General features: G+C 43.4%; 1 protein-coding gene across 1 annotated transcript; it reads right to left on the bottom strand.

Moving 5' to 3' along the window:
• Positions 1-1,957: 1,957 nt before the first annotated feature.
• Positions 1,958-23,219, bottom strand: LOC118250126 (chymotrypsin-like protease CTRL-1). Its single transcript, XM_035550868.2, has 9 exons — positions 23,190-23,219; positions 21,835-22,059; positions 20,870-21,034; positions 19,337-19,544; positions 18,378-18,538; positions 16,991-17,089; positions 15,771-15,904; positions 4,330-4,395; positions 1,958-3,209 (listed from the first exon to the last, which is right to left on the bottom strand). Exons 1-8 carry the CDS (start codon positions 23,206-23,208, stop codon positions 4,339-4,341), a joined length of 1,068 nt encoding a protein of 355 aa, XP_035406761.1. The 5' UTR covers positions 23,209-23,219; the 3' UTR covers positions 1,958-3,209; positions 4,330-4,338.
• Positions 23,220-23,222: the final 3 nt, after the last annotated feature.

Raw genomic sequence — 23,222 nt, 5'->3', positions numbered from 1 at the left:
GCCTGCTGGGTAATGGTTCCTTTCTAATCAATTTTAGATTATTTTTCTCCATATTTACTCATATCTTCCTTCACAGCCCTTTTAAACCAAAATCAATTTCACTTTTGCCTCAAACTGCCATCCTGGCTGTGCAAGGAGAGACTCTTCAAATTCGTTCCTGGAATCCCAATTAGAGTCTGCACCCTGTTCATCCTGGTCTTAGGCAGGGGCGCACACAACACATTCAGCTCTTCTGACAGCCTGGCCAAGGCACTTTGTCACCACCCATGATTAAGTTCACAACTGCGACATCTGCACAGGGACCCCAAGTGACTCTGGGGGCTCAGCTTTGTGTTTCAGGCATCCCAAGTGTGCTCTCACACCCAGCAGGACAAGCCCACCCCCTGGTGCTCTTTCAGCAGTTCTGTGCCCAGCTACCACATGCACTGCTATATAGCCAAGCACAGCTGTATAACAGTGTCCTACTGTGGCCAAAATGCACTTATTCCTACCCTGCCTTTTCATTGCACTGAATAAGAACGTACAGCTTTTGGAAGGGGTCAACACAAAGTGTGTGCAGGTCCTCCTCTTGCAGCAGGGACACCCTGCACCTTCTGGAGGTGTCTGTGTGTCCATCACTGAAGCCCAGTGGAGGGTGGGTTGCCTGAGGTGATAGATATACACTCGCGTAGTCTCTAACTTACCTATGGACTCTCAATGCTGTGGGATGGAGATGTACATTTGCATGAGTTTCATCCATGCAAGAGCAGTGCTTTTTTTAAGGGTGCAATTTTTTAGGTGAAACCGGAGATAAACCCCCCAAAAATAGGTTCTCCTACAGATTAGGAGCTCCTGAATGTCTCAGTGCTGGACTTCCGTCCAAATGAAAGCCACTTTCTTCTCTGCAGTAGAGAAGTTAAAAGAAATAACTGCAGTGTGAGGGAAAACAATGCTGTTGTAAAGAAAGATGAAAGAGAGAGTCTAGACACCAGTGCCAATGCAGAAAGAGATGAGGCAGATTTCACATAATGGATGGGGAGAGATATAGAGGGGGAAAAAAGCCAAACCTTCAGAGGTCTGAAAAAGTTAGTAGCAGAAATATTATTTATGTGTATGCAGGTAAATCCTGTTATTTTCCTCCATCAGCAATTTATTGTAATAAATTAGGGGAAATTGCTGATAAGGTTTGAAAGTACAGATATCCTCAGTTTTTTTCCCTGGCCAGGCATAAAGCTGTCTGCATCTTGAGACAATGAAGAGGTGAACTGGCTTACAGGTGAGAAAAAATTTAATGTTGACTTTTCATCTGAGCACCTTACCCACCACTAGGCCAGCCTGATAGCCCACGAAGCCTGAGAGCTTCTTTAGGACTCTGATTTCTGCCATTTGGGCAAGAGAATGGAAGAAGCTCAAAGGCAACCTTAGAGGTCCTTAGACAGCCTCAGAGGTCATGCTGCTTTTGTATGGGTATGCCACAAGAAAACTGTGGTTGTGTGTGGATCCCCAAAAATTACCCTGAGAGCAGCCAGCCTTGAGAAAATCCCTGTCATCCTTTCAGACTGGGAGCACTGTGAATGAGCCGATGCCTCCCTGGGATGGTGTTTCCCAAACCTTCTAAACACACACCTTCTCTCACCTTCCTTGGTTAATCTGTCTTCAAGAGATCTCCTTAAATGTTCACACTGTGATTAGACTTTCAAGATCATATTCCATGTAATTTGAATATGTCCCTTAACATTACCAAATCAAGATAATTTCATTTCATTTCTTAGGTTTCAGAGTTACTATATTTTTTTTATTTTTTTTTTTGCAATTGAAGTTTAAAAATTATCTATGTGAAGAGTGCTTTGCAGACAAGAAGAGCATAAGAAAAACTCTTTTCTTAGAAGTATGATGCAGTAATGAATTTATATGTAAAAAAAAATGGATAAATCACCTCTCTAAAGGGCTGTTCTGTGCTTGTTTGGACAGTAACTCCTGGGGCAGCCAGCAGGTTTCCATTAAAAAAGAAGCATGATGTGGAGAGATAAGCCCAGGTTAGTGGTACTCAGGTGGATGCCTGTTTGCTTAAGCATCTTTTCATCTTATAGATCCTCAGAGAAGAGGAGGAATCATGTTTAAGAATAAGAGCAACTATCTGAATGTAGTGCCTGGTGTGAGGAAAAAGTACAAAAGCTTAAAATCTGACTTCTCTGTGGAATTTCTTTTTTGAATGGTTGGATGTCATCTTCCACCTCAGGGAAGGACAATGAAAATAGAAACAAAAAAGAGAGAACGAGAATGACAGAAATTAAAAAGGAAAATTGTGAAGATGGAAGAGGAAAAAAAATGTGAAAAAAGACAAAAGTAATTTAAATAGAAAACAACTAAAAATGGAGGCAGCAAATAGGCAAGAGTAAAGGAGGATCAGCTTCCAAGGACATGGATGGAGGTGGCCAATACCTTTATGAGGCCACTCTATCAAAAATGTCAATGAGGACACACCACCAAATGTCTTGGAGTCCAGGGAGGTTAGGAAGCAAACCTGGGAAGGTTAGGAAGCAAATCCCAGCACTTGAAGGATGCGGTGATTACCTTCAGGTGACTACCAGACTTACCAAAGCCTGACCGTGTCTACCCAATGTGATTGTTCAGTGATAAGGTGACTGGCTCTGTGGGCGAAGCATGTGGTCAATGCTGTTTCTTTGCCAGTGCTACTACTGGCAGCACAGTCCCAGCAGGAGGGAGCTGCACAGGCTGGAGACATGGGCCAGCAGGAACCACATGGAGTTGTTGAACAGAAGCAAATGCAGGTCCTGCATGTGGACAGGGACAACCCTGTGCACCAGTACAGGCTGGGGCCAACTGGCTGGGAAGTGGCTCTGTAGAAAAGGTAGAGGCTCCTAGGGGTTCTGGTGGACTAGCTGACCATGAGGCAGCAATGCACCCTTGCAGCATATATGCCAAAAGGGTGCAAAGAAGGCTGCATTACAAAGAGCATTGCCAGTGGTCCCAGAGGAGACCACTTCCCTCCATATGATACATGTGACCACATCGCAGGTACTGCATCCAGTTTTGGTTTCTCTGTTGCAAGAAAAAAAAACAAAGACATACCAGGGCAGGTCCAAGGCAGGGGTCCCAGGGCAGTCAGGGTGCTGGAGCATCTATCACACAAGGAGAAGCTGATCAAGGTATGTCTGTGCAGCTGAGAAGGCTCAGGGCCGGCCTTGCTGCTGTCTGCACCTACCTGGCTGGAAGATATAGAGAAGCCAGAGCCAAAGTAAAGGTCTCTTCCAAATCATCTGAATCTTGGCAGTGAGATGTCAATGGAGCCTTTCATAATGTATGTTAGTAAATACAGGTCTCTAAATTTGTTGTACACATCCTAGTGCAATTCTTGCCCAGATGTGAAGAGTTCTGGATAACTAGAGAGTAAAAGGCTGTTGTAAACTATTGGGCTTCTACACGTGGTTAATAAATCATGTTTTATAGGGTGATTTTTACGGTATATTTGAAAAGCGCCATATATTTATTATAGATAGCAATGGTTCTCAGAAAGGTTAAATGCGTTGCTGTGAAGAAAATGTATTACAAACCTGATATTGCTGGTGGGGCAAGTGTTCTTTTCCAAGAAACCAAAAACAAGCTAAGGTCTTGAAAAATGCCAGGCAGGAGCAGGGCTCTCACAGTGAGAGGCACATGCTCCGTCCCTTGACGGCAGGAATAAATTTGAAGAGAAACAGAATTACTGCTTCAGATGCGGCTGGGCAGTTCTCAGAACATCACAGCGGTGCTAGCAACTCTGTGTAAGTATGCCTGAAATTAGGTCTTCAGCTAAATGAGAAGATGGAAAACTAAGTTGCTACTACTTAGGCAGGCCCCATTTTTGCATGTCTGTAAATTATGGTTCCATTAGGATTAAAAAAAAGAAATTTAAACAAGTCCTCAGACACCTTCTTCACTACTTTGCTGCCAGTAATGAAGTTAAAGCTGATATTGTAAAGCAATTTAACAGCACTTTACAATTTGAGATGCAAGGTATTTTACAACCCAGCACTCTTTTTGCTACTTTGACGTGCTAACTGCAGCTCTCACAGAAATGCATGCTACAGCCCTGAGGTTGTGACTATGGTGTACTCCCAGAAGGTTTGGGAAACTATTTATAGGAAGTTTTCTAAAGAAAGAGATGTTCTATCTTTTTAAGAAAAGGAACCATCTGAAAGTATCTAAATCCAAGGAACTATCAAGCAAGTTTATGGATGTTTGTTCACTGATGACATTTTCACGGTGACTGAAAGCATTAACCTGTCACAGGGAATCACTTATCAAACAAAAGACTACAAGGGTGGGGTCGTTCTTTGTTATTTTTACCTTGAACAGTCACAAAGCACTTGTGCCAAACTGATTGATGTTTGCTGGACTGGAAGAGTTGCACCTCTAAAAACAGAAGGGAGAAGAAAGTGTTTATTGTTCAATTGATGGGAATGGCTTCCAAAATCCCACACGTGGGAGGCTATTTCCCATGTCTGCACACATACTTTCTGGAAAAAATATGTAACAGGGAGGTTTCCATCACTCTTCCCAGCAAAGCACCTGGGTATTCCCACAAAACACCGAAGTCGCTATTCCAGTACAGTTAGTTACATCTTTGGGTCTCTTGGGAAAACAGTGTAATGGAAACACACCAGCCCTATGACTGGAAAGCACTATTTTTCCAGATCTCTTATTTGGGTATGAAATAGATAGACTGTGTGGACGTGGCTTTCGTTTAGTCCTCCAGGTATTACTGCTCCAAATTTTAACAGGGTGGCCCATAACTTCCAAGCTAGCCCTGATGGATGAGGTGCTTGGATATAAACTAACCCAAAAGCTCTGGGTAGCGTTGAGACATTTTTCACCACATTATCCAATGGACACCAATACATTGCAACATCCTTTTTATTCCTCTTTCTGCAGACATGTCCAAGCAATTCAACTTTTTGTAGCCATAAGAAGCAGGCAATGAAGAATAGCAGTGTTTTAGAGGTCATTTGCATTGCATGACCCAAGACAAAAAAAGCCAACAGGTTTGTTACTGCTGCTTATGCCCGTTCACATTATATTCCTGTGAGTAAGCATCCTACTGGCACCATGTCATCGCAGTAATTCCAGGCTAGAACTATCTCATTGTTATTTTGGCAAGGTGATGATTGAACTGTATCTCCCAAAACCTCTGAAGAAATTTTAAAAAATACTCAGACTAGTAAGTATTGTGATGGTGAAAATTATGGAGATCCCAAACAATTGTGTTGCCTGGAGGGAATATTTCTCCTTAGAATATGGGATTCTTTGTGATCTATGGAGGAAGGGCTATTCTTTGACAAACTGCCCCTGGGGGGAAGGAAGAGGTGGAGACTTCTAAATGCTGTGTTAAAACAACCATATAAAACACTGCCAAAGATGTTGCAAGGTGTGTTTTCAAAACCATTTTCAGTAAGAGAGTGAATCTGCTATACAGAAGATTTTAAGAATTCTTGTGAAAAACACATCTTATCCCAACACGCAGGATATTTCTAAGCCTCACAGAAACAATGCTGTGAAAACATCTAGTTTTCCACAAATTAAAAACTTAGAATAAGCTGGGAAGAAAGACAAAGAGCTCTCCTGAGGGTGAAAGAGATGGTTAAAGATGGCTTCTCTCACCACAGGTCTAAAGAGTGCACTAAATCTAAACCACACCTGTTCCAAATAACTCCCATAAAGACCAGGAAAGAGAGAGAAAAACCTATGCATAGAGGCTCCAGTAATCAAAATGACAGCAAAATTTAGCTTTAGTACAGTATATCTCCCATTATTTCATCAGTTATTTTTTAGACAATATCTTTTATTACACATGCTTTTTACAAGGGTCCTATATTTTTTTAGGGGCTTTGTCAAAAGCATGCTTCCTTTTAAGACAGCGAAAGCTACTTTTGAGATGGCTGCTCCTAAATTGTCTAAGGCAGAACAGAATATAGCTTTCTTTTGTCGGGGGGAGGGAGAGGATGAGCGGGTTTAAGAGGGTCATATTTCTTTTAATGTAGCTGGACAGGTTTTCTTTCAGCAGAAGCAGATTTAAAAAGTATTTGTTGCTATATCATCTCATTTCATACTCAGAAATTGCTTTTTAGAAAATATAAATCAGTGGGCAATATAGAAGGGAAAACCGACACTTAATCTCAGACTCTGGGGTGTAAAAGCATTTAATTCCGGTGCTGCATATTTGCAACGTTTGCTGTTCGCATCCTCAAAAGCTTCTAGAAGGAACAGAATGACGCAGGTTGTATTCCCACAAACAGCGACTTCCCTAGTCCAAAATACGTTTTATCAAGGGAACAGATATAATACAGGTTGCAGAGATAGACATCTAGCACAGGCTGCGGCTTGTTTCCAAGAGAACCAAGCACTGTTATCATGAACGCATTGCATAATGAAATCTCAAGATCTGAGGAAAACAGCTAGTGAAAGAGCTCATCAATATCTCCCACACTAGCTGGGTTGGAAGATTTATCCTTCAGCCAGTTTCCTCTCAGATGGGAAGCCATGGAGCTGTTTGTCGCTCAGCAGGCTCCATCCCTATCGCACGGTTCTGTTAAAGCACCTCATCTCACATACAGAAACCAACAGCAAGCTCATTTTCTTTTTCCTCTATCTGAGCACTACATGGGACAACACACAGCTTCTAAAACAGATGCAGGATTATTTGTTTGTTTTCCCCTCCAGCTGGAGGCCAATCCATAGCAGTGTTCCCAGTGGAGCTGATACTATTTAACATCATCATTAATGACGTGAGTGAGGAGGCATTCAAACCTGGGAAGAGTGGTTGATATACCAGAGGGTTGTGCTGCCATCCAGAAGGACCTCATCAGGCTGGAGAAACAGGCTGACAGGAACCTTATGAAGGTCAGCAAGGCAAAGTGCAAAATCCTGTACTTGAGGAGGAACAACCCTACGCACCAGTACACACTAGGAGAAAGAAGGCTCAACAGGCTCTTATCCAGGTGTATAAATATCTGATAAGAGGGAGTAAAGAAGACATAGCCAGGCTCTTCTGGCATTGGAATAAGAAAAAAAATGGGCTGAAATACAGGAAATTCCACTTAAAAGTAAGAAAAACTTTTTTTAAATTATTTTTATTATGAGGGTGGTTGGACACTGGCACAGGCTGACCAGAGGAGTCATGGAGTCTCCATCCTTGGAGATACTCAAAACCTGACTAGACACTCCCCTTGGCAACCTGTTCCAGGTGATCCAACTCTGAGCAAGAGCTTGGACTGGAAACCTCCAGAGATGCCTTCACACCTCCGTGATTCTGCAGTGATCATGGTCAGCCTCACCCCAGGCAGCCAGACCAACCGGGCTCATTCTCAGGGCATTTTCTGCCTAAGGCAGCAGTGAACATCAACCTTTTTAGAGCACTTCTGTGCCAGATGCTAGTCCAGAGCTACAGCCCTAGAACAGCAAGTAAACCTCTAGTAGGCTTTCAATGCACCATTTTTTGATGATTTTAATTCTACCCTCAAGATGAGTCAGAGTTGGAAGTTTTGCTGAATTCTAGATTAGGGTGTCTCGGAAGACCAAGAAAAACTTTATGATTTATTCTGTTGGCCAGTAGAGGGAGGAAAGAGAAAGAAAATGGAAAGAAAGTCCTTTGTGATTTTCTGAGGCTGAATATCAATTCTCTTTCATATTGGCACCAGGACTTCGTAGCCTCAGGGCCAAACACTTGCTCATCAGAGCTATGATAATAGATAAAACCAGATGAGTTTTAGTCATTCTTCAGGCACTCTAGCCACACGGAACAGCCTGCTATGTGGTTGTACTCCTAATATCAAGGAGTGAATCCAGCTGTAATCCTTGCTGACAGCTGACTTATCATCGTGGACAACTGGACTCAGCACAGGTTTCCCCACACCTAGAATTGCATTTGATGCATTAAAGCCTGCCTCATTTAGTTTTCTGCCCCACTAGCAAGGTTGTGAAGTGATCAAATATGACCCCTCTGTCCATTTACAAGGATGGTCTCTGATAGAAAGTGAGGAGAAAGTTTCCTCCCAGCAACTACCCCTGAACTGTGTCCTGGACTGAACGGGGAGGGCAGCAAGATTCCCCTCCTGCCCTAAGCTGCCTGTTGCTTCCAACATCTCTCCACTGTTCTCTACCCTTCTGCTAGCCTATTGCTAGGCAAGGTAAGGACTTGCTAAGCGTTTCGTTCACGTTATATATAATACTAAAACAAGTAATTTTAGCCTGGGCCTGCCCACCGATTCTAGCAGTTACATTTATTTGCTGGGGTTTGGGTTGTTGTTTTTCACCCTGGCTACATAGCAACAGCTTATAAATGATAAATTTAATGATGAGTGTTATTGATGGAAAAAATTAGGAAAATAAATTATAGTTTGATCTAAAATTAGACCATCCCTGTCTGTGTCTGAGTTCAAATGCTGTTATTCACTTGGTTCTGGCCCCAACACGAATAGGACACAGGTTGCACTGCTGCACCAACACTCTTCTGAAGTAAAGCAGCATGAGCTGCACGAGACATGTTCATTAGTCCCTCTTCTCCAGAAGTCCACAGTGGTGGTTTTAAGAGTTCTGCTCACAAAATAGTATTTCCAGGAGTGCATAAATGCTGTAGAGTCCCAAGTGCAATTTTCAGAACTGAATGTATGGTGCGTAAAAGCCAATCAACCCTCAGTGACAGTTTCTTCTGCATATAATTGTCTCATAAATGGCCCTTCAGAAAAGTCTTGCTCAGGCTTGAGCCTGGCTCCTGATTGAGATGTCTGTGAAACCGCTGCCTGAGAGTTGCAACTTGCTATGCACACTCAGTTACTCAGATAAAAACCTTTCCTAGAGCATGAAAAATACATACCCTTTGGAAATCTTTCAATAGAAAAACGATGAAGAGTCTCTCTCTCCCCCTCTCCTTGCTTTGTTATTTTAATGGGTCAAAAGTTCCTCCCAGCTGCATTTCACAGCAAATGAAGAAACGTGTGTTGTATGGCACAGTTTAGAGGTGTGACACAACCAAGGATGGAGCACATCCTTCTCGGAGTTTAATCTAAACTTCAGATGAACACAGTGGCATGTCCACGTGGTGGCAGCAGAGGAGGCAAGTGAGAAACCAGCCGGGCGAAGTCCAAGGATAAACGCTAGCGACCTGAGCCGGAACATTTCTTAAACACACACTGGTGCATGCATCTTCGAAATCAGGTGTGGTTCCCCCAGAAATAATACACTGGGCACCCACCTGCGGCTACCCAAACCCAGACAGAAGCCTAAGCACCAGCTCAATGACAAGCACTCATTGACAATGACCTGGCACTATCTTCAGGTCAAAGCGTATGTCCATGCATACAGTGCCCCATGCAGCCCCAAAGGCCCCTTTTCCCTCTCAGCACCTAGCAGTACCTAGAAGTGAGGAGCGGGTTTCACCAGCTGGAAAAGGGCAGCGAGAAGGGGCAGGGTTTCCCTCTGTTCTCCAGAGGCACAGCCACGTAGCTGCATACGGCCTGCGCAGTGTCTATTAGCAATGTGACATCCACCCATAAGGAGAAGCTCACTGTTGTCCATACCTCTGGGAAATAATCTCAGCTTTACAGAAGCCTGCAGCAGCTCACTTGCCTTTGCTCAAGCAGCACGGAATAGCTGAGAAAAATTTTAAAAAAAATGGGGGGCTGTTTCGACCCACAGCCTTGTACAGGAACTGCAGGACAGGGGTAAGCCGTGTTGAACCCACACTATACAGCATCCTTCACAGAACAAGCTGGCCCTACAGTTATTACCCAGCCCCTTGCCACGTGCATGCACACACTCCTCATCTCTCTCCCAGGAAGGCTGTTTCAGCTGTCACAGATCAAGGATAAAGAAAAATGAGCTTAATAAAAACAGAGGCAGACACGAAAAACCCTCAAGCAACTAAATCATGGTTTTCTAGTAGCAGAAATAGATGGTATAATTGAGTCTGTTGCATCTTTTTAAAAGTCAGCTCTGCTTCACCTCTTGCAAGCCAGCGAGGTGCATCCTTTCTTCTGCCCCACCACTACGAAAGGCTCCTGTAGCCAAACAAAGCACCCAGCAGTCCCCAGGCTCCTCTCCAGCAGGACTGGGTGGGTATTTCCATTCAGGTCACCCCTGCACAGATCTCCAGGGAGCTGCAACATATGCTTTTGCTAAATTTTGTGCTTTTACTTTGGAGCAAATAAAATGTATGAATTTCAGCCAAGCTAGAGCAGGGAGTGATAAAGCAAGGTAGCCCTGTTACCTTCTGCAGGAACTGTATTTTCTCATCAATTACTGGGATGAGGAAGGGGACAACTGCAAAGGAATTTGACTCAATTCACCCCTGTTTAAGTGGTTTCCTTTCCTGATCATAAAGTGAGAATAGACTCCTCACACCTGGTTTCATTACCAGGTATTACCAGGTGTCCCCCGTGCTGTGCCCACAGCGAGGTGAGCTCCTTTTCTGACCTGCACACTGCCACCAGGAGCTCAACACCGACTGGCCTGGGCAGCCACCTCCTAAGCACTCCCAGTTCCTCAGGAAGGCACCTTCACATCTGATGGAGCACATGGTCACTAGGACACAGGAAAGCATTAATGTAGTTTTCTGTACAGCCTGGAGCTGACTGCTGACATTAGTGTTTGGGGTAGCTCTTTGTCATGCAGATATGAAGCCTGGTTTCAACACCATCTGTGCTTGCCCTTAAGTAGGATTCCTCCCCATAATCAGTGCAAGAGAGAGGAAGGTGCAGTGTTTAGGGACCCTGGGGCATCTGTACTTGACTGTCTTCACTGATGAACTGCAAGTCTTCATTCAGGATCCATTTCTACTCTCCAATCTATCGCTAGAGCTTTGTCACCCCAAAATGAGCCTTCCACGTCATCCTCTTCTGCTCCTGTTTGCAAATGTAAGCATGGACACATGATTTTAAAGCATGGTTTGCTCCTGGCATCATGCATACACAGCTCAGTTCCTGTTCTCTCCTTTTAGCACACACTCCTCAGTTCTAATCTCTAAGATCATTCACCGCACCCTGTGATGTCCTATCAGTCCCATCCCCCTTTGGGTACTAAATCTCATACACGAATAGGAGTTATATACAGCTTAGGGGCCACGCTGGAAACATTTATCTGAATGCAATGGGAGGCAGCACATCACTTGCCAGGAGCTGTCCACTACGATTTGTTGTAGCGAGCAGACACCTACCCACAACACACTGATTTCCAAGAGGAAATGCAAAGCACTTAAATCTAGCACAATTCAGCCTTGTTAGTCAGAGATAGCAGTATAAACATCTCACAAATTACCATAGACTCTCTTGTACATCAGTGGGGGTGATACAGGGTGACATTTCTACCAGATACCTCAGACAAGGAAGAGACGAGATCTGGAGCCTTAGACCATGCTTTAAAACCACATGGGAGTACAACAAGAGTCAGCATAGCTAAACACAGGATAAGTCAGTTAGCCATATCAATACTCACAGCCAATTTCAAAAGGTATTTTGAATACAAGAGAAGCCAGATCCCACCCGCTTTGCTGAAGTCCCAGCAGATTTCCCCCTTATACGATCATCCTTTTCAATAGACTGGTTAGAAGTTAGTATTTATTAAGCCAGAAACCACTATTATCTCTCAAAGAAATCAAACTATTTATGCTCCCCTTGATACACATGAATTTCAGGATCTGCTAGTCAGCAATAGATTTTTGCTGCTTTTTACAGAAATAGGGCATTTAATGCGTCCATTCAGGAATAGCAGCCAAGCAACTTTAAGTTCCTCTTGAGCAGGCAGGCCCAGCTAATTTCAAAATGGATTGCTCTGCAAAGGAAGGATAGAACTTCCCAGATCACAGAAATGGTTTACAGGGCCAAGTCTCACATAAAATAGTCTCTTGGTGAGAGCTAAAGAGTTTTAAAGTGTGTCAGAGAAACCATTAGGCGATAAAAATTCACGGAGCAATTTTGCCAAAGAAAAAGCATAAATAAGAAGTGCATCATTTCTCTCCCAGACTTTCTCACCAGTCAGCTGCATTCAAAGAGGTATGCCACAGCTAGTCAAACAAAAGGCAATTAAAAGTGTTGGCTGTCTTATATCAAACTTTCAGCTTGTACTCATGCACTTTAATGAGAAAGTTAGCAATTATATAAATGGTGCTACTAAACACAGGGAGAACAAGGAGTACAGCAAGCATAGACTGAATCCTCTGTGCGTCTTGAGGAAGAAAAATAGCAGCTGATCCTTATTTGTGCGTGGGTGCATTCACTCTGTATATCCAAAGAAAACATACACAAAGAACTGGCTCTTGCAAGGAAACGTATATGCTAAAACAGCTTCCATACAGTTCAGAGGAGGGAAAAGCAGCATCTCATCTACTTTTCTTCAAGGACATACTGATCTCACTGATCTGCTTTTGAGTTTGTAAGTTTTAGCTATGTCAAATGTTACAGATTCTTCCCAGAGGGCTTTCAGCCTGTATACAAATAAGGCATGCTACTTGGAGCATTAAAAGGAAGAAATCTGAGCCCCAACATTAAGGACAAGCTATTCTGAGAGAAAAGTAATCAAAACACTGATTTTTTTTTTCTTTTGAAAAAACTTCATGCCCCTCATCTTAAACCAGCACATGCTAAAATGAAAAGAAAATGTTCATTCAATCAGCAGCTTGCAGTTTAATGATGAACTGCTTTTAAGGGAAGATAAAATCCACAAAGCAAGATTGTGAAAGCAGGATAACATTGCTGTTGCAATTAAGCAGAATATGCCTTTTTGATAAGAGAATCAACTTTGTTCGATAACTGCTAATGCTAGGACATTTCTAGAAACATCAGGCCATGTTGTGTTCATGACTACTGAAAAAATTAACAAGATGACCATCTGAGATTTCATAGTTCCACTTCTTGTGCCATGAAAAATAGCTAGACATGCTTGAGTGCTGTGAGTGCAGTGCCAAGCAGGAGCCCTTCCTCTCCCTCTAAACCTTGAGATACAAACCCCAGAGTAAGCCAGGTTGGCATGAATTGCACTGATGGGCTATTGGAGGAGAGCTTGCTTTCTGATTTTGAAGACCTGTGCTGGCAGCATAGTCAAAACACACAAGAGTTACATCTGGTACAGTATACTTATTTTGCCCTCTTTAAATGGAAAGAAGTCACTGTAGAACTAGAGAAAAGAGCTTGCTAGGATTTATGCTTTCAGGAAATACTTGTCACTAATTATGAAACTCCACTTTCCCTACCCATCCATCCCTTTCTCTTTAGTATCTCTCTTCTTTCAAAAAGGTGCAAGTACAAGTAATTCTTGGTTCTGATGCTCTCTTTTCCACCCATGAGTAAATTTACAGAACGAGAGCCAGACTTGCTTGTCGAAAGCTGGAGGAAAAACTTCACTGTAGGCAGTGCTGTACCTCACAGTGGACTGGAGACTCCCTCTTCTCTTACCAGATGTCTCTGCATCAAACAGATGGTCCATAAGGAAAGCAAGCAGCAGATCTTGAGGGACAGTGTAAACAGCAGATGCCCTACATGCTCATTTTAATTCTAGCTCCGCGCTAGAAGCCCACATTTTATATAAATAACACTTCCCTTACCAGGTCAGTAGTTATCCCCTTAGTAGCTGGCTGCCCACTTACAGATGAGTAAAGAAAAAAATAAGATCAAATGAACATTAATTGCTTTTTTTTTTCAGCTTTACCTAAGTTTTCCTAACACTTTCCTCCCAGTGAAATTTAAGCTACAGAATTCCCCCAGGGCAGACGAGGGGTTGGTTCCTGCTGCCTCCACGAGTGCACCCCAAAGATTGGTCTCGTGCTGCAGCTCTGCCCAGCTCCCAGGGGCTGAGCAGCACCATACCTGGGACGAGGCAGCACGTCCTCATTTTGTATGTCAGTTACTGGCAGGTCAGGAGTCCTGGGAACAGGTTTCCTTCTCTCTACTTGCCTGCCACCAAGAACAGTGGGTGACTGACGCATCCTACCCTTGCAGCTGTAAAGATTTCAGTGAGTAGGTTGTTCACCCACTGCTGCACACATTTTCACAATACAAAAGCTCTGCAGTCTGCAATGCAGCACTGAATTACAAGCCCTAAGTTGCACAGCTGAAAATGCAGTGGGGAAATCACATCTTTGAGCCAAAACCCACACCATGGTTGCTGTCATGGTGGCAGAGCAATTTTATTTTTTTTAAGTTAGTTATAACACAAGTCAGTCATCAGCAATGACAGCCTGACAAATACTGCAATTTACAGCTCCACTAGTTCAGGGGAACTATTATTTCTGTAAAGATTGACTGATGCTTTCTGACTTCTGCTAGCATATTTGAGGTTTTCTTCCAAAAGTAGCATGGGACAGGGACTAAAGAGAGAAAGGCTTCTTTAAAGCAGCAGAGACTAGTATTTAGTAAGTCAAAAGGTCACGTGCAACTTTTAATTTATTAAACTATTGTACTTGAATAGCATGTGGTATAAGAGTAGGCTGTAGTTCTTTAGCCATTTTGGCAGTAGATGGTGGCCAAGGTTCCAGCCATGAGGTTGCTTCATCACAAACACTCCTGCATTCATATTTTCATATTTAAGGAGACTAACATATAGCAGAGACTAGAACAGAGCATCCTATCCTCTGTTTAAAGGACAGATTTGTATGTCATGCACAATAGTGCTGAAACCAGAAGAGATTGATGTAGGCAATAGAAGTTTCCTGGCTTGTAATTCAGTGATATATGCTTGTAGGCTTTATTCACAAATACACTTCACTTCCAAGTCTAGTTTTTAAGCTACCAGCTAAAGAATTAGATAAGTCAGCCACCCCTTTTCCCTCCTCAAGAATTTAGTGTTTATCCAAAAGTATAGTTAAAGCCTTCCATTAAAAAAAAAAAAAGCACCCCAACTCCTCACAAATTGAGTTGTGTTAGCATGACCTTTCTAATATTAGACAAAGCTAAGAGCTTGTCATAGATGAAGCTCTTCAAAACTTGAAAGTATATTTACAATAGATGAGCCATCATACCAAATTCCAGATTGCTGAAAAGGAAGCAAAGTACCACTGTTGCTAAAGCAGTTCATCTTAGCTATCCATGCTATGGCAATGGCATTTTAAAAACGACTTACCTCTGGTAAATCAGGTTATCTGAGATGATCTGAGATGAGCAGGGGTTACCAATTTTGTTTTGATAGATGAGTACCAGTTGTGTAGAGGACTTGACGTTAAGCATGCACCTAACCACTGAAAAAGCATACATTTCCTACGCACCTCTGTAACTAAATTTATCATCTCAGAGCTATGGCATCACAAGTTGTGCTGCAGTAAAAATATTTCTAAAACTAAGTGCTCAAGGTGGAGCTTTCAAACTAGAAGTTTACAGGAAGGTGACCTGAATCACAAATATTTACCCAACATACTCCACAATCTCTTTATTGAGGAATAACAAATGAACACCTGAAAGCCTCCTGTTCAAGTTAATCAAGTTTTTTGGTTTGTGACTGATGAAATCCAGTTTCTGTAGGCAGAAACCTTGGTGTAGACTGCTGGTGACTCTGGATGGCAGTTGTCACTGGCCCAGCTTGCAATACCGACCAGCTTATAATGCCCATGGGTCCCACAGATAAGCGGCCATCCAGAGTCCCCCTGAGAGAAGGAAGAGAGGAAGGAGAGAAAGAAAGCATAGAGTCACCACCCATCAGCAGCATCAAAAGCATTCAAATCCAGTAAGTTTAGGGAGGGCATAGCTTTGCGCCCTGGCCTGAACAGATTCATTTGAGTACAGCATAGCACTCCCACCCCTTCAGTTACATACCATGCAAAAAGCTGCCTCAGCAGATCTTGCACAGATGCTGGTCTTTTCAATATTTTGTCCCCAGTAGCTCATACAGGCCTCATAGGAGAGGAGAGAAACATCCACTTGTTGCAGCCTGGAACCCTGTTCCTCCTCTGGAAAATGCAACAGTGTCAGGTTGACTACCTAGGTAGGAGTCATGCCGCACCAACTGCCCCAACTCCACTCCTGGTATTCATTTAGAGCTCTTTTGGGGACAGATCCCAACTTGAATATGTCACCCAATGTCACGTATGCTATTAAGTTTCTCTAATAAGTTTCAGAAGAACATGTCTCTCTCTCTCCACAGTCATCCCAAGCCAGCTTGGCTTTTGCCGTCAGTGCAGCTTGGAGCTTAGCCCCCTGAAGCTGGTTGACATGCGGCTGGCATGGGGATCAAGCTCATCAGCCAGGAGCTGTAATAGGATGGCAGTCACTGTTAGGAAGCATGCATAGTACATAAAACCCTACAGACCCTATACCTCTCCCTTGTCTTCCACAGAGGCCACCAGCAGACCAGAAAGGTTGGCCCAAGCCCCTAATAGCAAAGCCAGCACACCACCAGGGACAAAATACTCTAGCAGGGCATGGATGAGCACACCTTCTGGCAGCACCTCCAAGCCCACCATCACCCCGCCAGCTTTCCCAGATTAACCTCCAGCCAGCTGGTAGCTTGCTTCCTTTCCGATATCTGTGCTAGACTGTGGCTCAGGGCCAGTGGGACAGGATGCAGACAGGCTGTTTTGGCTGTGTTCACTCACATGTGCCCTGCATCTCCTAGTGGATAGGTCAGTTGCTATTTGGAACTTGGGGGGTGGCACAGCCCTGTTCAGTTTGAAGATGGAGGAAGCAGTTTCTCCTCCCCTGGCACCAAGCTATCCCCAAGGAGAAAGGAGATGCTGTCACTGGGAGATATCACAGGCCAGAAGCCCCAGGCATCAAGACATCGTGAGAGTGATCTCATCTCCCATGAGTTCATTCCCCTTTGCTGAGCCTCCACCTTAGCTTTGCCTTTCCAGAAGTGGCTGCTTTCTGACAGAGAAGGCAGTCCAACTCCTATCTGGAAATCATTTCACACACTGCAGGCAACATTTGAGGAAGGGATGGGGTGCAGATCATACCTAGCACTGCCCCCAGTCTGAGCTGTCACTGCCCTTGGCAGGCCATAGGTGCTCTCTCACGCCAGACCAAGGCACACTTACCATGAGCTCCTGCCTCTCCCCATCCTGCTGTTAAGCATCTTGCATCAGGGCTTACTTCTTCCCCGCTGCCTGCTAAGCAAGCCACCACTGCAGAATCGCCTGGGTTGGAAGGCAAGGTCTCCATCAGTGCCAGGAACAGCTCCCTTGCTCTTACCCCTGTCAGTCCCCTGCTTTTCTTGCCTCCTCTTAACTCACTGCTTTGCTCCCCCCCCCCTCCCAGATATACCACAACGAGACTGCAAAACAGATGAGGCAGGGCTTTAATAATGTATATGTTCCCTCACTGTACGTGCTGAATGCCTGAGAGCACTGTTTTAATGAGTCTCATCTGGGTTTCTCCTAGCACCACTGTCTGAGGTCACAGCACAGTCAAACTGAACATCTTCTGAAGGCAGTTTCTGGAAGGTGAGAGAGGAGACCCTCCAAAACAGCACAGAACCAGGGACCTGGGGAAGATGCTTTCCTCAAGCCAGTTTGCCCCAGGATCTCTCTCCCTGAGGGCCAAAGCCCCATGATCAGTGCACATAGCTAGGCAGTGATTGGGGACTGTGGCATTTTCTGTGTGGGTACAGTCACCGTGACATACAGAGATCCACATGCTTATTTAGCCTCCTTATTCAATGCCCTGGTTTTGTGTACCAGTTCTGTCTAGATCACATTCCCCCATTACTTAAACACTCTCCCCTTTTCTTTCCCCAGGTCCTGCCCCAAGCTACACATAATATCAGCCAGAAAGATAACTTCTCTGCTCTATCCAAGTATTGCACTTGGTCATATAAAATCTAAATTATATAGTGCAACAAAATATTCCTCTAACAAGAATCTTCTAGGCATTTTAGGCAAAGGGCATAAGCAAAATATAAGCTTATTCTCCAAATTTCAGCCCCTATCTCAGGTACATTACTTTGTTACCAGCAGAAAGGTGAGTATCATTAGTGCTGTGCATATAAACAGGGGGAAGGAAGGGGAGGGCGTGTGGAACAGCTCCCCTGGGACATGCATGCTTCTTTTTGACTCATTAATTTTAATGGTCACAGTACAGCTGTGACAGGTTGGGAGACAGGTAGAACAGGAGAATAGCAAAGATCACCTAATCACATCTAGCTTGCACTTACACCTTAAAGTCACAGGCAACTTTGCTTGGATGAGCCTGCTTCAAAGCCTGCTTCTGCTGTCTTCAACATTCTTAATTCTCATGCTGTATTTCAGCCAGATAGGAAGCAAGTCTCCCCAAAAGCTTGCTGCTCGTTTTGCTCTTCGCATCCCTTACTGTAGAAGACAAATGCCCTCCCATCCCCCCTCACACACACAACACTGTGCCCCATGTCAGAGTCTTGCTATAACTATTAACCCCATCACAGCTGAATGTACTGGGCCCAAGCAGTACCTGGCTTGATGGGTTTCTGCAGCTCCAGGAGTGCCAGGTCATTTGTGGAAGGAAAACCACTGAAGTTATAGTGAGCGTGCACAGCTTTCACAAGCACAGGGCTGTTACCCTTCACATTTGGCAATGAGTATATTTTTCCCAGGACTTTGTCCATCTGAGCACTGAACAATGAAAAAGAAAATCAAATGCATTTTCAGTCTAAGAAACTCCATAGTTCAACAGGAGGAGTCCAAAGTTCACGTGTAACGTTTGCTGCCAGCAACACTCATGCTCCAAGACTTTTAACTTTACATCACAGGGATTCTTTTGGAAGTCCCAGCTGAGGTACCACTACTTTCTCTGCTGTACTGACAGAACTTTGACTTCCATCTACAAAGCCTTGCCCCAGTTACGATTAACACAGAGTCCAGAGGTGAGTCAGTTGCTCACCTTCTCAGGAATCAGATCCCAACGGGGACAGAACTTATATCAAAGTTACAGATCTGGGCTGTATAAATGCTTTGATGAAACATTCAAGACCAACACCACCATCACAGGTTTCTACATATAACAAAGATGAAGGTTCATCAGTATCACGTGGCACCTCAGCCTAACTGGGGCTAGTAAATACATAGTGGGGATCATAGACGTAATGCAGGTGTCAGCAGTTTTGAGGGCAGATGTCGAGTTCTCCCAGGACTGCACATATATATACATATATATATATATATATAAATATATATATTACTAAAGTACACACCAAAGCCCAATACTCTATCTCTACTGCCACCACTGTCTGTGCTAGCAACATGAAAAACAGGGAGATATAAGTCACTGGAGAGCAGCTCAGGTTGTATGTAGACATGTGGGAAACAATAAGACTGTATGTATTTGCCATGAGTGACAAGAGAGCTTAGAAATTGATCAGCTCTTCACACTAACGAGCCTTCAGCATTCTTGGGTGAGAGGACGTTGCCCACCTGAAGTTGCAGTGTGCAGCTGTCAGGACCCATTTTTCATCAATTAGAATGCCTCCACAGAAGTGACGACCTTCATACTGCAGACTGGCCAGCCAGGGCCAGGACAGCAGGGCTGCCCCGCTGCTTTCACATATCTTAGGCTTCTCACAGGACTCCCCCAGTTCTTCTGTACTTGTTGCAGGCCCCAGCACAGGGAATGGATCCACTACTGGAAAAAAGCATTTGTCTGGAATTATTTCCTTGCTGGTGAATTAATGAGCTCCAACACCAAGCAAACACCAGACTTGTTCTGGACAGCCATGTCCAAAGCTTCCACGATAGCCCTTCAGTAGGACTGAAGTGTTTATATTGGAGACTTAGGAACACTTTGCTTTTCAAAAGAGAAGATATCCATATATGCTATGCCAAAAAATAAAGACCCTAACTAATACCAGTTGAGCAAGGACTTGATACCTTAATACCTTGGATGTGTACAGGCTGGCCAACATGTTGTAAGTAGTTCTTCACAGGTTTTTCAGGAAGTCACATTTTGCAGGTGAGAAGTATTTCCTGACTTTTTTTTTTTAGTCAAAACTGGTATTTATGAAGTGTTTCTTGTACAGTAAATCTCCATTTTCCAAAATTAGTTCACTAAAGTGTTCCCAACTGACTCCAGTAACAGCAAATTAAACAGTGCATAAATAAGTTGAATCCTACCACCACCAGCTTTCACTGATCACGAGAGGTGTTAGCATGAGAAAGGAAAGAAAACCAGAAATGAGCAGTATTTACTTGCTTCAGAAGTCGGTAATAGAGAGGATGAGTCTGGGGGGAAAAAAAATATAACAGAACATGACCATTCAATACTTGCCATTGGCAGAGCTGATTTGGAGAAGCCCATACAGAGCTTTAAGGACTGAGGTACAACATCCCCTATTCCCCTTCTTTCACAGTGGGGCTCTGGATCATGCCATGGAAGCCAAACTTTTTTTTTTTTTTTTAAATGTATAACAGGCTCCCTTTATCCTTTTTCTTTGCCCCAGGAAAAGGCATAGCCCTCTAGTAAGAGCAGTGAAGCTCTCAAGCAAACATTAGCACAGATGGATTAAACTGTTTGGCTTTCTGCTTCCTGTTTACAGTGTCAGGTTCCAGATAGTGGTTATTAATTAATCAGAGATCAGATACATGGTGAGACTAATAGTTCTTCCCAATATACATCTATTTTAAATTAGTTTTTTGGTTGCCCATTTTTAAGGAAACACCCATTCCTCAGGAACATTTCTATATTTGGCTCAGTAATGGTGAGAACTGTGGAGATACAAGGACTACCACCTAACACAAAGTGCTTGGCATGAGCACTGAGTTAACTTACTGCAGTTTTGGATACATGAGAACACAAAAGAATATCTTGACACCATCTTAGGGCAATTGTTTTAGGCAAAGTACCTTTAGCAAAAAATCATTACACATTTGCCTGTCTGTAACCCTCAGTACTACTTTAGCAACAGGACTTCTTTGCGAAGCAGACATGGAAAGACCCAGAACATTACTTACATTGGCTACCGTCTTCCAGCTCGCTTTGTGTTGGCTGCAGATACAGCTCTTCAAGAAGAATTTTGAAGCCTCTGTATCCTACAGATTCATCAGTTCTGAAGTGAAGGGTCAGGAAGCTGCTACTAGAAAACACACTAAAAGATTTTCTCCGGCCACATAAGCTAGCTGGAGGAAAGAAAAAATAAGTACTGCAGTTGAGTGTCAAATTGTACTTTGCAACAACTACAGTCCCTATACTTATTATTTCCAGGGACATATCTTTAATCCAAACCATTTGGTACTGGAAGAGGTTAGTGATGCCAAGATGGCTCTGAGGTCTTGGGGTCTTTCAAGAGACATGCCTCCAGTGGTTATATGAAACATCACTCCCTGCTCAAGCTGAAGAACTGAAGCCTAGTGCAACAGCCAAATTGCTCCCATGCTCTACATGAATGTGCATCTCATACTTTAGTGAGATTACTTCAGCAACCTGTTCCCTAAATATCTATGTACGTGGGAAGAGAAAGGGAGGAGACAGTGGGAGAACCAGAAAGGCATGAAGCTGTTTCAGTGAGCACTTCTATATCCAAAAATCCTGATGCCCATATGGCACAAGACAGCTTTGGTACTCACAGCAGTACCTGCTCAAGCTTTGTTTCAGAGAGTAGGATAAGTATCAAGATACAAAGAATTAAAGAAAAAAGGTGTTATACAAGGAACTGATGTAGTACCATCCCACATATCCGTGACACTGGAAGCCAACAGGTACCGAGTCCAGGCCACTTACACCTAAGGCCCTGGGTGACAGGCCTGCTCTTGGGAAGCCTGATACCAACTTGACTGTGCTACATAGGCTTCTACTTCAGCTACCTAATCAGATAGTGTTGGCCCCTCCCTCTCTCACCTTACAAACAGATGGAACATAGTCACATTAAACAAAAGGGATCAGAAAAGTAAGGCAACAAATAAGGATGAGTTCAACCTACCCAGGAGTCTTGAAGAGAGATGAGGTCCATCATAAATACTCAAACAATCCCAAATGCAGTCCCTTGTATCCTCAGTTACAAAGTCTTTAATTACAGCCTTCAGTTTATTTCCTGAAGTGGAATAAATTGTCCAAGTGCAGTTCAGCATGTCAGGGTAAACGCCAGGGTAACTGGGAGATGTTATTCCAGTGGCTCCAACAGGAATTAGATCAAAGACTGGACACTCTCCAAAAGAAAAGAAAATAAAGAAAAGATTCATATCACTTGCCTAAACCTGTTTCTGCATAATATTTTTTTGAAGCAGGCCTGTTGATATTGGAGAAAGCCAAGATTGTAATGCCAGGATGCAAGTTCTGTTGGTTGAAATTAAAGTTTGCATAGCTCCCAAGCACAAGTTCCACACGCAGTTTAAGCAGAACTGTTCAACCAGAAAAAGGGCTACAGACTTGAGGAAACAGACTTGAATTCTGAAGTGATCTAGAGGCCAGACATCAAGACCCTACATACAAGATCACTTGGAGGAAGCTTTCCAAATGGGCCAAATTCAAACTTAAACACTTATTAGCCACTCTTTAAGTTGCTTACCTAGATGTTTCTCTTTTCTTGCATTTATAGTTGCCATAAAGCTGATCAAAATGAAGTATTCTATGCTGTGGTTGTGTTAACATTTTAATTGCATGTTTTTGTGGACAAGTCTGCATTGTTTTCAGGAGTTTCATAAATAAAACACTTCATATCCAATGTGTACCTACTGGCTAACATTGCACCCCATTTTATTGTGGTGAAAGGGCAGCAGGGTTGACAACAGGCTTCCTGGGCTGAGAGAGAAAAAGACTGAACCTGGTGGAAACATGAAAAATGTAGAAGCTTGATGAGGCTTTTAAGCTTTCACCTTGAGGGTCTCTTTAGCTCAAGATCTGGGAATATGCTTCAGGCAGGCTGGCCAACTGAGCAGAAGTTAAGTGCTCAGGCAGAGCAGGGAGACAGGTTCAAGCATCCTAAATCCAATATATTTGAGTTCACTGGAATTAGCGGAGGGTTTTTATTTTGTTTTAACACTCTCCAGGTATCTGTTCGTTTCATCAAGCATGCATAGCAGCTCTGGTAGCAGGAACTGAACATAAATACAGTAAAAGAGGGATATGCTGAATGAACAGAGGACATTTAGTACTAATACAGCTGATGTTGCTGGTGACGGTCTCATACCCACGTGCTCACACTTACTTCTGACAGAGGTTAATGCCCAAGCCAGAAATTCAGAACGTACATTAAGAGGTAGGGGCACTTTTTCTTTTAAATAGGCTTTTTCTTTCTTCCCTCTCACCAGCTTTGTAGAAAGTTAAAAGCTGTCTTACCTTTGTCAGCATCTGTCATGTTTCCAGGTTCCA

The sequence above is a fragment of the Cygnus atratus genome, chromosome 1, assembly GCF_013377495.2.
Source record: "Cygnus atratus isolate AKBS03 ecotype Queensland, Australia chromosome 1, CAtr_DNAZoo_HiC_assembly, whole genome shotgun sequence".
Lineage (NCBI taxonomy): Eukaryota > Metazoa > Chordata > Aves > Anseriformes > Anatidae > Cygnus > Cygnus atratus.
Note: the sequence above shows the minus strand (reverse complement) of the source record. Positions and strands in the feature narration are given on the sequence as shown.